This window comes from Opisthocomus hoazin, chromosome 5 (assembly GCF_030867145.1).
Source record: "Opisthocomus hoazin isolate bOpiHoa1 chromosome 5, bOpiHoa1.hap1, whole genome shotgun sequence".
NCBI lineage: Eukaryota > Metazoa > Chordata > Aves > Opisthocomiformes > Opisthocomidae > Opisthocomus > Opisthocomus hoazin.
This window is the reverse complement of record NC_134418.1, coordinates 11,171,095-11,188,572: the sequence shown is the minus strand read 5'-3', so window position 1 is coordinate 11,188,572 and position 17,478 is coordinate 11,171,095. Positions and strand designations below refer to the sequence as shown.

General features: G+C 38.0%; 1 protein-coding gene across 2 annotated transcripts in view; it reads right to left on the bottom strand.

The window, feature by feature from the left end:
• Positions 1-17,478, bottom strand: part of GRK4 (G protein-coupled receptor kinase 4) — a 45,058-nt gene that overhangs the window by 24,830 nt on the left and 2,750 nt on the right. For both annotated transcript variants that reach the window (XM_075420411.1, XM_075420412.1), the window contains exons 2-5: positions 9,431-9,517; positions 8,649-8,761; positions 3,746-3,823; positions 2,458-2,558 (exon numbers count right to left, since the gene is read on the bottom strand). In XM_075420411.1, coding sequence (XP_075276526.1) covers positions 2,458-2,558; positions 3,746-3,823; positions 8,649-8,761; positions 9,431-9,517 — 379 coding nt within the window. The remainder of the gene's footprint in view (positions 1-2,457; positions 2,559-3,745; positions 3,824-8,648; positions 8,762-9,430; positions 9,518-17,478) is intronic.

The following is a 17,478-nucleotide window of genomic DNA, read 5'->3' as shown; positions in this document are numbered from 1 at the left end:
GGTTGTTATAAAGTATGCTTATTTTTGTTGCCAGGGAGATGACCTAAGCAGTGACAAAACATGTTGCAATCCTTCAGACATGATCAAGCACGCCTTGAAGAACCAGTAATATTAGAAACATAAAGGCTTTAGAAAGACATGCAACACTGGTAAACATGTACTGTCCCAAGAAAAGTTTCCCTGCTGCTGCTGTGTGAAGTAGCACTTCATGACTTCACAACAACATCAACTTGTATTTGTTTGCGTTAACTATCACTACAGATCCTTCAATCAGCCATCTTAATGGAATATAACTGTTTGCCTTAGTTCAACCTGTTTTCAAGAACCATAAATTCATAGAATTATAGAATGCTTTGGGTTGGAAGGGACCTTTAGAGGTCATCTAGCCCAACCCCCCTGCAGTGAGCAGGGACATCTTCAACTAGACCAGGTTGCTCAGGGCCCCATTCAACATGGCCTTGAATGTTTCTATGAATGGGGCCTCCATTGCCTCTCTGGGCAACCTGTGCCAGTGTTTCATCACCCTCATTGTATAAAATTTCTTCCTTATATCCACCCTAAATCTACCCTCCCTTAGTGTAAAACCATTACCCCTTGTCCTATCACAACAGTCCCTTGCTAAACAGATTGTCCCCAGATTTCCTATAGGCCTCCCTTAAGTACTGAAAGGCCACAATAAGGTCTCCCTGGAACCTTCTCTCTTCCAGGCCAAAAAGCCCTAACTCTCTCAGCCTTTCCTCATAGGAGAGGTGCTCCAGCCCTTGGATCATCTTCATGGCCCTCCTCTGGCCCCTCTCTAACAGCTCCATGTCTGTCCTGTGCTGAGGGCTCCAGAGCTGGACGCAGGACTCCAGGTGGGGTCTCACCAGAGCAGAGCAGAGGGGCAGAATCCCCTCCCTCAACCTGCTGGCCACACTGCTGGGAATGCAGCCCAGGAGATCGTTGGCCTTCTGGGCTACGAGCACACATTGGTGGCTCATGTCCAGCTTTTCATCCACCAGTACCCCCAACTCCTTCTCAGCAGGGCTCCTCTCAATCCCTTCATCCCCAAGCCTGTAATAATATTAGGTGTTGCCCTGACCCAGGTGCAGGACCCTTCACTTGGCCTTGTTGAACCTCATGACGTTCACACAGGCCCACTTCTCAAGCTTGTCCAGGTCCCTCTGGATGGCATCCCATCCTTCTGGTGTGTCAACTGCACCACTCAGCTTGGTGTCATCTGCAAACATGCTGAGGGTGCACTCGATCTCGCTGTCTATGTCACTGATGAAAATTACTAAACAGTACTGGTCCAAGTATGGAGCCCTGAGGGACACCATTTGTCACCAGTGTCCATTTGGACATTGAGCTGTTGACCACTACCCTCTGGCTGCGACCTTCCAACCAATTCCTTAGCCACCAAACAGTCCACCCATCAAATTCATATTTCTCCAGTCTAGAGAGAAGGATGTTGTGAGGGATTGTGTCAAAGGCTTTACAGAAGTCCAGATAGATCACATCCATAGCTCTTCCCTTGTCCACTGATCTAGTCACATCATCTTAGAAAGCCACTAGGTTGGTCAGGCAGGACTTGCCCTCAGTGAAGCTGTGCTGGCTGTCTCGAACCACCTCCCTGTCCTCCACGTGCCTTAGCACAGCTTCTAGGAGGATCTGTTCCATGATCTTCCCAGGCACAGAGGTGAGGCTGACAGGTCGGTAGTTCCCAGGGTCCTCCCTTCCACCCTTTTTAAAAATGGGCACAACATTTGCCTTCCTCCAGTCACCAGGGACTTCGCCTGACTGCCATGACCTTTCAAATATCATGGAGAGTGGCTTGGCAATGACATCAGCCTATTCCGTCAGGACTCTGGGATGCATCTCATCAGGTCCCATAGACTTCTGTATGTTCAGGTTCCTCAGGTGGTCACGAATCTGATCTTCTCTTATACTGGGAGGGGCTATACCCCCCAGTCCCCATCTTGCAGTCCATTGAATCGGGAGAGGTGAGAAGAGAGGTTGCCAGTGAAGACTAAGGCAAAAATGTTGTTGAGTACCTCAGCCTTCTCCTTGTCTGTTGATAGTAGGTCACCAAATTGTGTAACATTGTTCAGAAACCTTTCAAGCTCCGGTTTATAACTTCATATTTTTTTAAATACCTTCATCATGGAAGAAAAGTCACTCAAAAGGTAATAATATAATAAACAGAAATGCTATTCTAACTTACAGAATACTTGGTAGCAGATAATAGTGTGATTTTATGCGAAAATAGCATTAAAGAAAAAGCTCTGCAAAAGCCAAACATCTACATCCCATCTGAAGGAAACCTAGTCCTTTAATAAAGCTGTTCCAAATTTCTTACCTACTCTCATTTCAGAGACCAAATACTCCTGGGTGTAATAACTTCACCTTTCATTTCTCTCAGAAACACATTAATTCCTCTGTGATATTCAAACTTAGCACTATGCATTTTTAACTCACCTAGTACAGTCCATAAAAAGATCCTTAGAAGGGTTCTTTTCCAGTCTTGCTTTACATTCATTTACAGTTTCCTGAGGTATTTCTGGCAAGTGTGCTGCAGACTTTACATAACAATAAAAAGGAAAAAAGGCTACAATGAAAGCCATTTTGTAAATCAGTAGAACAAGTAAAAGTTCTATATTCAAAGTGAAGTGAAATCTGCTAATACAGGAAAAGGAAAGGAACGGTTTGGCTAAAGAGAAAACCAAGAAAGTCATATTCAGGCAAAATTTTTATTTGTTCCCTACCACAGAAAAATGCATTGAAAGCTATTACAGTTATTTACTATTTCAGTATCCGGGTAAACAAACATGACAATAAGTCAAATCTTTTTTTTTTTTTTTTCGTAAGTTTATCACCACAATACCAAGTTATCTATTTGGTTTGGCAGGATGGAAGGAAGGGGAAAGACAGACACACACAATCAGGGAAACTATTTCAAACCATCCCAAAGAAATCTGGGGTTTTTTTCAGAAACTGCATGTGACTTATGGTAGTCTCAAATAAATTATTAGAAGACTTGTGGCAAACTTGGGAGTCTATCTGCTTTTAAGGCATCTGCAAGACCTTCATTCAGAGTGAAGCCTTCTCAAGATGACCAAAGTAAGAGAAGCAGAAGGATCATCTATTCATAGAAAGCAATCATCTTGTTATACATCCACAGAAAAGCTTCTATTGAACACCAAAGAACACACTCTTAAAAATCAATCAGTGAGATCTGCAAAAGATCAGCTATTAATGATCTCCATGCAAAATACAGAGAAACAGAATGTTCTAGAACAAAACAAAACAATGTTTCACTTTGCGAAAACCTGCAGCAATTCTGAAAATTTACAGCAAACCAACCAGGGCCACACAGGAGTCTGAAAGAAGCCTTAGAATTTCAAGAATTCCTCATTCTCATGTCTTCAGACTACAAAACTGAGTTAACTTGCTAATAAGTTTTCTTCAGATGCTAAATGAGTTTGTTTAAAAATATACATTTACTTGAGACCAGTATTTTATTTAGAAAACACAGGAGAATAAATGGTAATGGTAGCAGTCTTAAAAGCAGAGATCAGTCAAAGCTTCTGCTCAAGTTGATAAGAGTTTCACAATTTTAGAAGGCACTATACCTTTCAGAAAGACAGAAATGGGACTAATGAAGTTTGAAAGTCATTTTATTAAAAACAATGCAACCACTTAGATCTCTATTTATCCAGCATTTACAAAACACTCGAGACTGTATTTTGCAACACAATATATTTACCCCATTAGTGAAGTACGTCTCTAAAACTTTCAGGCCACAGTCTATACGCTTTTCATCTGAAGATACCTCATATTCTGCCTAGGGGAATGGAATTGAAAATTAAATTATGTTCAGAGCTATTCGACACTACAGTCTTTTACATGATGCTAGGTAAATTTTATCATGAATAACGCAATGCTCTTAATATAAAAGGAATTGAATGCTCTTATGTTTAAAATGAAGTTAAAAATTTTTAGGCTACATAGTGAAGCATGTATGAAGAACAGTGCGAAGAAAAAAAAGCACATGGATTTTAACTTGTGGAAGACACACGAAAACTAATAATTAGTCTAAATGCAATTACAGAAACGGAATCCTAGAGGTTAAATTAGATCAATTACAACGAAATAGTATTTATGTAATATTGTAGGGCAGAATGGTCCAGATGGGAAACAATTAAATAAGAGTACAATAATCAGCTTTTTCTTCACTGTATTATTTTTTTTCCTTCATGTACTTTTCTTTACTACGGTCTTTGGTAAAACCAGTATAAAACTACTACTTTCTAATAAGGTCATGTTAACTGGAAATAGGGGAGATCTATACCAAACCCTACTTCATTCTTTGAGGAAATAAAACTGAGTAGATACAAAATTTTGTTAAGTTTTTGTCTTAGTAGTATATGGCACTGTGATGTAGAAAAAGACCATTGTGCAATACAGTGCATTTTGCAGATAAACTACTGGAAGCTTAAGAGAGCTCCAGAGTTAATTACTTGGGGGGGGGAGACAACAACACAAACCATCAAACAGATACTGGTATTGAAAAATTTCAAGGACTACTTACTATTAATATTTGTAAGAAATAACCTAGAAGCACACATCAGAAGTTACAACATTTAAAGATAACACAGAATCTGGGAAGAGATGAATTAGAAAAGAGCAAGCTCAAACAGCAACCTGTATTAGTTTCGTAAGCTGGGCCAACTCAATCAAAGCTTATTTCATATCTCAGAATATAAATATGTGCACCTAGGAACACAGAATATATGGCAGACCTCCAGAATGGAGGACTGTAACATACAAAACAACAGTTTGGCATATTGGGACAAAAATCATTAGGAACCTCATAGGAAGTTCCAAGTGATTGATCTAATCAGAAGATAAGTTATTTACCTTTATAAAGAAAACTAGAACACTGAAAAATGACAGTCCAAGAACCAAACACACACAACTCTGGAAGTAACAGAATCCCTGAACTCCAGTTCTGCAATCAACTGCAACTAACCCACACTGACTCACTACTAAGTCATCAACATCTTTTTCTTCTGAGACATTATGGTATCAACCACTTCAGCACAGTATTCAAATCCATAAACAAATGCAAGCCATTGTTTTTGCTACTTTATTTCCACAACAATCAGTCCAATGGGAAGGAATTCTTCTGCAACTACCAAACAACCTGAGCAGGTCAGAACAGTTAATCAACCACAGCAGTGCACTTACCACCTTTAACATTTATGTCAAAGCAGTCACTAACTTAATGCAGTTAGGCATACTGTTTTAAGCAGATACTGTAATTTAAAAGGAAGTTTAAGACACAGCCTTGTCAACTAATTTCTGTTACTCACAGAGCTTAAGAGGGAAGTTTGAGCTATCACCCATTCTTTTTCATACTTCAGTAACCTTGTCCTCAGCTAGTGAAATGAGTCACTAGATGACTGGATAACTGTAATTCTTCACTTTAATTCCTGTCACTTTTATTTAATTATTTCACACGTCTTGTTTCTGTGAAGCCAAGCTGACTCCAGACTTTAAGGTCAAAACCTTCTCGAGAGTTAAAGCTTACCAGTCTTAGTACTCAGTAAAGGTAGACAACATAGCATTGTACTACTTTGATTTTGCCGTTTTGGCCTCCTGAAATAATCATACTGCTGAAATCACATTGGTGCATATAACAGAGTCAGAAAACTCTCTCAATTAAGATGCAAGGCTCTTAAAACTATGGCATTTTATGCCAGAAAGTTTATTTTCAGAAAGTTTAAGTCTAAAATTTATTTAAAATAATAATTTTTTTTTAAATTGGCAAAACCCAAGGTAAAAGCCCCACAACCTTAGCCTTTCCCTTCACATTACTGCCTTACAAACAAAATCAACAAAAAATCCCCTCAACTTCACCTCCTCACCCCCCAAAAAAAATTGCTCAAGTCCAGTCCAGAAAAGGGAATCAGGCTAACTCAGGAACCATCTGTAAGGGACAGTAGGTATTTTATCTCACTTTCTTGATCAATACAGCATGCTAGCTTTCACATCATGCGAGTGACTAATTAGCAACAATCCTCACTCTTAAAAGACTTCTGTTTCAGTGATTTTCAAGCATACTACTTCACCATGATTTTTCAAATGGAAATTAAAAAATTAAAGAGTAAATTGTGAAATCATCTCTTACATCAGATTATCAACTATGACAGTCATTGTTAATTCACAGAAGTGTTGCAATCCACATAAAATTATAGGTTGCATATTTCAAAACAATTCAAAATTTTCATTTAGTGTAAAACACAGTTACTTCTTGGAGAAAATTTCACCTGAAAAATGACACCTGTAGAGCAAAGACACACCTGCCTTACACTCCTGCCTAAGACTTTTTTCTCCTTTGTGCTGCCTAAGATTCTGCTACTACTTATCTAAGCTCTTAAGGATCAAAAATGTGTACAGAGGTTGTAACTGTTAACAGTGCATCCACAGTTTTCAGTGGTCTCCCCGTTGTGTGATGCTCCTTAAAGGCTCTAGTTTACATTCACTTTAACTCCACTGTTCTGGACTTCCATTCAATCCATTCTGTCTCCAACTGTCAAATTGGTCTCTGGAGTTTGGTGCTAGAACAGCTCCTAAGAGTCACAAAAGTGTGGTGAAATGCACCTGGGGAGCAAGCCTAATTGCACAAAGATTCATTGACAAACATAAGGCAATTCTATTTATTTGACACTAAAGTTCCTTTTTAGCTGATCAAGTGCCTCAGTTTATACGCCCACAGGGGGAAGGAAGATACAGTGAACGGAGCACAGCAATAATCCCATGTACTTCCTTACACCCTGCACCTTTCAGAGCCATCTTGCATTCTGAGACTCTATTTGGGATGCATGTAAGCAGCAGCATAATTTGACCATCTTCTTTGGTTGTCTGTTCCCCGAATATAAGAACAAAAACGGGTGTGATGAGGAAAACTGCTCTCTTGGCAGCAATCTTAGTTTAAGACTATATCTTACTGCACTTGGATTAACTATGAGGGACAAAGAATAAAAAGCTCTGAGCTATTATTCTCTCCTCTTAAGGACTGTCGTGTGCCTGCCTACTGCTCTCTCACTACTTCCCCCCCACCCCATGAGGGTTTTGTCTGAGGATTTTTTACAAAACATGGCTGTGGGCATACTTCCTTCCTCCCCTCATTCTTCAGTTTTAGATACCATCAAGATAAGACACCTCCTTTTCCCTTGGTCTCTAAAACCGGGTTTCTCTCCTTCCACAGACAGTTCCCTAAATTTCCATCTCCACTGTATTTTTTTTAATTAGCACATTCTGTCTAGCCTGGGATTTCCCTGCAGGTTGCAAATTTTCAAGTTTATGTTTGCAACATTTCTGCGTATCATCAGTAATATTCATTGTATGCACATCCTTTTAGGCTCAAGAAGTCAAGCAGCATGTCTTTCTAAAATTACTTCTGTCATTCCCATCATGTCCATTTTTGTAGCTCTGACCATACCAAGATGGCAGAGATTTTATAGCAAATATTAATCATCATCCTTTAAGTAACAGAGCCAAAGTTTTTTTACATTCATGAAAAGTTACAGCTTTAGAGTTGGCAAAGAATAAATCTCACTGTATTTTCAGGTATGCAGAGTTAGTGCACAGATGTGTTTAGATAAAATTAGTATTTTATATAATTGTTGTGTGTTAACCCTGGTAGGCAGCTGAGCCTCATGCAGCCACTCACTCCCCCCAGTGATAATCAGAAGAGTAGAAGTGAGATTTTGGCATAGTGGGTGTCAGGAGGACGGGGCCAAGCTCTTTTCAGTGGTACCCAGTGACAGGACAAGGGGCAATGGGCACAAACTGAAGCAGAGGAAGTTCCGTCTGAACATGAGGAAGAACTTCTTCCCTCTGAGGGTGACGTAGCACTGGAACAGGCTGCCCAGGGAGGTTGTAGAGTCTCCTTCTCTGGAGATATTCAAGACCCGCCTGGACAAGGTCCTGTGCAGCCTGCTGTAGGTGACCCTGCTTCGGCAGGAGGGTTGGACTAGATGACCCACAGAGGTCCCTTCCAACCCCTACTATTCTGTGATTCTGTGATTCTGTGATTCTGAGAAAACTTGTGGGTTGAGATAAAGACAGTTAAGTAGATAAAGCAAAGCTGCACACACAAGCAAGGCAAAATGAGGAATTCATTCACTTCTTCCCACTGGCAGGCAGATGTTTAGCTATTTCCAGGAAAGCAGGACTTCATCATGTGTAACACTACTTGGCAAGACAAATACCACAACTCTTAACTTTCCAGCTTCCTCATTCTTTCCCCCAGATTTATGGCTGAGCACGGCGTCATATGGTATGGGACATCCCTTTGTTCAGATGGGATCAGCTCTCCCAGCTGTGTCCCCTCCCAACTTCTTGGCACCCCCAGCCTCCTTGCTGGTGGAGCCACGTGAGAAACATAGAAGGTCTTGATACTGTGTAATCACTCTTCAGCAATAACTAAAACATCCTTCTTATCAACACTGTTTTGGTCAAAAATCCAAAACATAGCACAGCATGAGCTACAATGAAGAAAATTATCCCAACCAAAACCAGTACAAAACCCAAACTTTTTACAAACAAAAATGTATAAGCTATTGCCTACTGATATCCATCTCCAGTTTCTCACTGCTTACCACTGCATCCAGAAATTCAATGCATCTTTTCAAATCTGGTCTGGAATCACAGAACTGTCTGAAGAGAAGTCTTCCTATTGGCTGTTTGTCACAAAGCTGGCTATAATCTCTCTCTGAGAAAGAAATAATAAGTAAATATCTTTATTTTTATCTTTGTCCTAGCACGGTCCTCTCCCATTTGAGAATAGGTCAGAAAAACATCACTAAAATGTGAAAATTTTACATTAACTTATTTAGCAAAGAATTCAAAAACACACAATGATCCCCAAAACAGTGAAACACTCATTTCTAGCCGCCTTTGTCTCTTATAGACTATCACGTTTATTAAAAACACATTGAATGAGATGATCAAGTTTCATTTAGGTTGGGGGATGGAAAGCAACAATTTTGTCATGTAGCAATCCCAAAGCAAACAAGATTGTTTGGAAAGTAAGAATACAATATAATAACAGAAAAGATTAAAAAAATATTATACAAGACATTAAGGAAAAAAAGAAATACATTACCACATCATTCAAACTATATCATGGCTCCTTTTTCTAATTGATGACTTAGTAAATTTATCCTTTAGAAGCAGTTCCCTTTAACGAACAAGGAGCTGTGATACAGCTTTTATCTTCTCATAATTTCTCCACCACATTAATAGTCTAATAGCTTTTTTTGCTAATTAGCATTTCAAAGCAAGACAGAATCCTTCCAGTTAACACCACCAAACTCTTAGTCTTCCTTCTCAAAAAAAAAAAAAAAAAAAAATCAGACAGACCATTCTGCAGGACACCTACCGATTGAGCATCTAATACCTTCACAATGACTAACAGGTGGCAACTTCAGCATCTCTCTCCATTTTTTACTACGCCCACTCCGTTTGCCTAGAAGAAAAATATGAGTCATGTAAAACACAATACTATGTCAGAATAAAATTAAACATAACATTAACAGCATTAAATTAGGTCACTTCTGCACAGATGTGTCAGACTACTTTTCATGCCTAGAAAGAAACCTATCTACAAGGATATCCAAACCAGTAACAAACTTGATATAGAAGAACTTTTATATGAAACACTAACAAAAGCAGAAAGTCTTCTGCAAGACAAATACTTTGAATTTTGGCTGTGCATACAGAATATCTCTGCAAAGACAAGGCAAATATCTAGGTATTCTGAAAATTAAAGCAAAACTGAAACACCAAAGACAGGAACTAAAAAAATTTGAGACTTTTCTCTCAACCATGGAGAAGAACGGAAGATGTTAAAGTTGAGTAACAAAAAGCATAGAATAAAGTTCTTATACACATTTTTGGATAAGTAAGTTGTACATAAATATTTTCTTTATTTTTTTAAGGGCAGTAATAGTAATAAGAGTAGACCCCACTAATATATGTGTTGGCATTGCTCAAATACACACCATTTATTCCAGACTACAGGAGGATACAGGATATCAGGAAGAATTTATCTATTGTAGATTCAGATCTTTCAATGTTTCAGATTTCACAGAACTAGTATTAAACCGATTTCAAAAAAACTACTGCCATTGTTTCTCAAAAATACATCTGTGCTCCATTTTTTATGTTAAATTGGAATTTTAGCACATTACTTTGACCTGAAGAAGCCAATTCCATTTACAGAACATATGCATACTTATCAAAAAAGCAGAGAGATAGATACACAAACACAGATATATATATATATATAATTGCAAAACATTTCAGCGGAAGAGTAATTTTTGTGCTGTAAAGTATTTTAAAAGAAGATTTTATTAAGTGATACGGCCAGATGCGTTTCCACATGACAGAACAGTAGCAAAACTGCACAGAAACTTTCTGACTGCACCAAAGCAGTACGTACCGTTAACCACAATGGGAGAGAAAGGAAGGGAGTTACCCTATGTAACCCGAATAGAAACCAAGCAGCAAACAGTACTGAACTCTTTCAGAATTAAATCATTAGGGAGAAAAGAAATAACACCTTCAAAATAATAAAGTATGTATTAAAAAACCCCAACTCTTCACTCAAACATACAGCTTCTTGAACAGTTCCACCACCACAATCAGAGCAGTTCCAGCTTAGCTTACCTTAGCTCATATCAAATTTACATTATCTTTGCTAGCAGGAACTTTGACATCTTACTGTGCTGCTGCAACAAAACATTCTTAACTGTAGCATCACTACAAAAGTAAACAAATAATGAATAAAAAATCTTAAAAACCTGGCTTGCAGAGATTCTTTGAACTGATACCTACCCTCTAAAACACCTTCTTATGCACCGTATTTCCTAATGTTGCTTTGTAAGTCATTCACCTTCCAAAATATTTTAGAACACAAATACACTGAATCTACCTCCCCCCCTCATACTTCATGCAGTACCAGAACTAATCATGAAGCTGTAATTATCAACATCATAAAACCAAACTCCCACTACTTTAACAAAATAATTTTTATGCTAAAAAGTTGAATATATGCTTGAAGAAAACCAAACCACACAGAGCAAAGAGATGTGTGTCTAACAGAACTGAATATGAACAAAATCAAGGAATACTAACATAGATAGCCTGTACACATACATTGAATAGAAAAGGACTGGATACAGATTATTATATGTTCATGAAAAACAATGGACAGAAGCATCAACCTAATATTTAACCATGCAACTGAAAAATACACTAAGCTGCAAGGTCTGCAGAAGTTAAATTTCTTCTGTTAGAAACTGCTCAGAAAGACTCATTTTGTGCATGACACAGTACAAGCGGTATTGACCAAGAATGATAAACTGACACAAATTCATACCGCAACGCTGTTTGGAAAAAGTAAAACTCATTGTGATATACACCGAGTATATCATCTTCTGAAGCACAGCCAAACGAAAAAAAAAAAAAACAAAACAAAAAAACAAAAAAGGGGATCACTGGTGCCTTATGTTTCAAGTCCAACACAAGAAAGTCTGCTGTATTTTGCCCCAAATATTCAGCCAATGACTTAACAATGTGACCAATATGAACTTCATTTTACAAAAACAGACCACATACTAGAATGCAATCGAATTCACCATCCTATAGGAGTCAATAAAAACTACATACAATTTATTAAAGATACACAAGAATCAAGTGCTTAGGAGTATCAACTAAATCAACATGCTCCCTCTTTTCTCTGAACTTACTGACTGTTCTTACATTTACAGCAAATGCACAGAAAGTCTGTATGTCCCAATAATGTAAAGAGAATGCATGACCTACATCACTTACAGGTAAAGCAGCCATTTCTGGTAAAAGTTATGGGAGGAGGCCAATTTGTTTGTCATATTATGCCCTAATTGCAAAATCCTTTTCCATTTCTGAGGCAGTTTAAAATAAGTATCAAATCAAATTATAATAGTTGTGGTTTGTAAGTGTCTCAGTATTGATTACAGAGTTTCTATTCTGGATCTCATTCTAAAATACTTCAGATAAAATTCTTCCAGAAAGACCAGCAGTTTACACTTTGCAACACATCACCAACAAAGCGATTAGGTTAATCTGCTTTATGGTTGACCTATGTGGTTCAGATGAATTACCACTTTTGCCTCTTTCAGATATAATTTCTGGCTAGAACAATGTCCAATTTGAATAGACTCATCTTTTACAAAGAGAAGGGTGGATGCAGCAATGCACCATTACAGCAAGGAAACACCGCAATTACATTTTCAGATACATGAGAACCTTACCTTCTCCTCCCCAAATTACTTCTTCGAGTTAGAATTTCAGCATTTACCTTTTTACATGTTTTCACTTCTTAAAATATACGTACTAAGTTCAGTTAGGCCACTGCATTAGAATATGCTACAGGGAAGTTTAGATGTTGTCATTTTTCAACTTTTTTTTTTAAACTTCAGAAAAACATTTGAAAAACTTACATAAGGCAAGGTAGTTGGCTTATTCATCAGTAAAAGCACAACCAGTTGCAAAAAAAAAAAAAAAAAGGAAACTGATGTGGTAGAACAAAACAACCTGGTGTAGAAACAGATTTAGACAAATAAGAATATTTTTGAAGCCATCAGACAGACTTCCCACAACCACAGCCATCTTCCTTACAGACTGGATTTGCAGCATGACCCTCATTTCACTGAGCACAATGTTCACTGAAGATTATTAGTCAGTTTTCCTTGAGATAGAAAACTTGGATTCTGTCCTATGGAATGAAAATAGTGAGAAGCATCATACTACCTTTGGCTAATAAACGTACACAGACTATACGTGGTAAGGTTCAGTGCCTACCACACTGACACGGAGATTCTGCCATTGAGTTGCTCAGCAACCTCCATGTTTCATCTTTCCTGCCTGTAAAGGGCAAGCAACGTATCTCCATGTGCATGATTGCTACAACATCATTCTTGCAAAACTGATTCCACAAACCAGATTGTCAGATACCAGCTGAGAAATTCATACTAGACCACACCCAGATAAACTCTGAAAGCATAAAACTGCAACAAGAAGACAACCTACACCATGCCTTTAACTGTATAAATCAATTGGTTCAACAAAAAACGCAAAAGACTAGGTGCATAAACTCTACATCATCTGCACAGAGATTCGTGTGAATAATCTGGGTACATACACTGTCTTACAATACATCTTTCCCACAGCAGAGAAAGTTGCAGGCAAGTTTCCTAACATATTTTAAACTCACATGAATTCAAATCTCCTCCTACTTACAGTCGCATTTTCCTTCAAACCACTCACGATAAGGATTAAAACCTTTTACTGAAAAATCAAAACATTCCTGTTTAACTATGGCTTTATGCTAAAGGACATTTGTAAACATTGCCTACTAAGTAACAAATTTTGAAAGCACGCCCTTAGTGTGCAAGATCCACCTTCAATACACAAACCACTGTGGAATTAATACCACAGGTCCTCAGATCAGAACGGTAACACTAAAGCACCACTAACTTCAGGCTAGGAGACAAGTTCACACACACCATCACTTGAGGAAGGCTGTCATGCTTCCAGTTCCAGAGACAGCTAATACAGTGCTGCTTTGTGGGGTCTCTGCAACCTTCTCCATCATGCAGGTCCGGTATACTTTTTGACATCTCAGTTCCTTGAAAAACAAGCCTGGTCACAGCTTAACAACTAGGTTGAAGAGAGTGGCATCTCTTTTATACGGAGAAACATTTTTCTTCCAGAAGTATGGTACACATAATCTGGCTGGTTCTTGGCAAGTTTACCAGAATCACCTAGCTGAAAATTCAGGTCTCAGCGCAAGGTAGGCACCTAACTCTTCAGCATTATAAAGTCAAGGAAATTCTGAACACAAACAGAAGCAAAAATGCAAGCAGTTCAATAAACAAACGCATAAAAGATACTTATAGATTCCAGGTTGTTATGGCATTATTAAGATAATATTCCTCACACTCCTGGATTCCAGTGCCTAGAGTTGGACTTTAGCAAGGTAATGCTCGAGTCCTCTTGCTCATCTGGCTGTTAGGGCAGTAACACTGTAAGCAGTTAAAAACCCCAGGGATCTACGTGAACATTTGTGCAGCTTGTTTATGTGCACAACCGTTTATTGTTCCCACAGCTATAACCACTTGAACAACTGGTTCTTCACATCAGCTGGATATACAATTCCAGTAATCATGTGCACATTTAAGAATGCTAGTGCATACATGCTGAACAGCTTCAGCACCTCTTCAGAAATTAGGTATGAAAGTCTGGTATCAACTTAAAGGAAATGTAGAACCAGAATTTATGAACCTAATCTTGCAGTCAAACAATGTAACACCTGTGCATGTGTTTCATTTTAATATGTCTATAACAACAACTTAATGAACAGCGGTGAAAAAAAAAACAGCAGTAAGAAAACTGCAATTTTACAGGCAACTCTGACAAACTTTTTTATCATGATGGTACATCATGACTGCAACAGATAGAAAAGAAATAAAATTCCTTTATGTAGATTGTGAAACCTCTAGTTATAATTGCCACGTTTGAAATAAGCAAAGCAGCAGTGTGCATCAATGACTAGACCTCTCGTGTTTACTTAGTAAATGTAATTATTTAGATTCCAACATGCCCACACGTATTCTTATAGTTCATTAAATAAAGGACAAAAAGGCAGACATTGTGCATAATTCTGTACAAACACAGGAAGACATGTTTCCTGCCACAATGAGTTTACAGCAATTTAAAGCACAATGCAATAAGGGAGCGCAACAGAACACAGGAGGCAAATAAGGGAAGAAGAGACAAAAATAACAGCAACTGCAAAAACTCACAGCACTCTCACATTAAAATTCATATTTGCTGCTGGTGAATGGACTTTATGAGTACGAGTGTGCCTTGGTTTCCCACTTGTCCATACTCCTTAAGTAATTAAAGATTTTAGTTCAGTTTGATAGCCAAACTGCAGTGATCTGAGCAATCAGAATTAGAAATTTTGTTCCCAGTTACAAATACACACATTATAGGATATCTGCCTATGTATCATGACCAATACTATACTGAACTATTACTTTACACTGCAAGCAAAAGTAGAATGTATTTTGTTTGCAGAATTATTTCAGTTGTTTTTAAACCTAGACAGATGAAACACACAGTCTGAGTACACTGCTTATTTTTTGTGAAGAGTGATAAACCAATACAATTTCAGTTCTGAAACAAGTATCTTTCAGGATTTGCTTAAGTCAAACTGTGATCACGTTCTGTTCCTGAAAGGCTCCTGCAAACTCCATCCTTGGGCTGCACCTAACAATTACCAAATCTGCAGGAGCTTGCTGATCCATCTGGAAACTAATTTGGGGGGAAAAAAACCCCAAACCGAAAACACTTAACAACATAGAAAAAAAAACACCACAACAACCCACATGCCCTAGATTGGTTCATCAGTCCAACTGGAAACTATCTTACCCATTCTGCAACCACAAGCTAGAACCAATACAACCAAGAGCTTGGTGGAAAATTTGCTTGAGGCATGATCATAATTTAGCCTAAATCAACCATGACATAGAACATTATATGCCTAACAGCAGGCCCAATTCTCATTCACAAACTGCTCCTGCCAGAGCAGTACAAATGAATTTTAAAGTGGATGCAAATGGACCAGGTATGTTTAAAACGCACTCCTGGCATGGATCCTCAGTTGGAGTAAACTACCATTGACTTCAAAGGAACTACAGATCTACCCTTTGGAAGTCTTTTTGGAGACTACTACTTTAGGCAATGAAAAAAGGAAGGCTCCCAAGCAGTTTATAACATACAGTGATTAACTTCTTTCCTTCAAAACACCACAGACTACACGTGGGATGTTGAAATTCATTTGGGGCTTACATATACTCAAAGGATTTATTAAGAGTGATTGAAGTAGCTACAAAAAACAAAAGATACAAATATAAATAAACAGAAAAGTGAATACAAACTAAAAATACATTTTTGTGAGTTTTCAGATTTTTTTCAGAATAATCTAGTTTATATTTATTATTTGTCTCCATTTATGGGATAAATTCTTCAATGTCTTCCAAAAGATACTTACTTCAAAGATATTTCTGCTAGGAAAAAAATGAATGTGTTAATTCCTCTGCTCTTATACAAAACTAGAAGTCATACTGCTGTACATTTTTGTTTTACACATAAAAATCCCTATACGTGACAATCTGAGTAAGGAGATCATGAAAGTTTTTGCACCATCTGTCTCACAGTTCGTACATCACTATCACTTAACAACTACATGTTTTTCTACCTCAGTTGCTGCACTGCAGTGCTCCTAAGATCAACTTTGAGTTTGCTTTATGATCTCTTGTTCTTCTACTGAGTCACTTGTGCTTGTTCCACCACAGAGTTCACCTTAAGAGGAAGTTTTTCATTTTTCTTTCTCGCATACAGATTTCCCTGAAAAAGTAATGTATGCACAAGACAAAAGAGCTGGACTGGCATGGAAGGCCACTTATCCCAGGAAACCGGGACAAGGAATCCTGGAACACTTTCCACTACAGTTTTCACTCAGAGGCAAATCCCTCCATGGACAGGTTAGCTCTCAGCACGAGCAGGTCAACTGAAAAAGTGGATGAGGAAAGAAAAAAAATCCCAATATAGCTCCTGACTCCTTAACCCCTCATCCATAGAGTACTTCATGCTATCACAATACTTCCTAGTAGTAGGTACTTACAAGAGTCACACCTTATGAACCATCAGAAACACCCACACGTGCTAAGAACTGGCATTTGACTATTTACAAAGTTGCATTAAAAGAAGATAAGGAATCCTCATACTTTTCCTTCTTCACACAAAGAAGTGTTGTAGTTGCTACAGAGATACTACAAGTCTTTAGTGGAAAGAGACAGGCTTCTATTAAAATAATCTGTTTCAGGAAAAGGTTTGAAAATTCCTCTTAGAGAATAGCATCATAAGACTAAATTTAAAGTTTTAAAGCTGGGAGAAAGCTGGGGTTTGATCTGGCCTGAAAAACGGGACTAGTAAACTCTTGTAAACCAATGTTACCATCATGCAAATTGAATTAGAAGATTCCTGCCTCTAATTAAATAAACAGTAAGACTATTACTGAGAAGGTACAAGGTAGTTAGTCTAGAAATAGGCAGCAATACCACTTTGTTTCTATCCTGTAGAAGAATGTAGCAGTAAAAACGATGCATTTTGTCTAAGCACATTAGTTAGTTACTGGCTTCCTAATTAAATAGATCAAATTTACTTTCTATATATCAAATCAGGTGTAAAGAGTAGACACACACCTAGTTGCTCAAGGTATGCTAATTCTGCACACCTACAAAAGAAAATCCAAATGATGTTCACATACTAACAACATTCACATCCAGAAATATTAGAGTACCTAAATTTAGAAGAAAA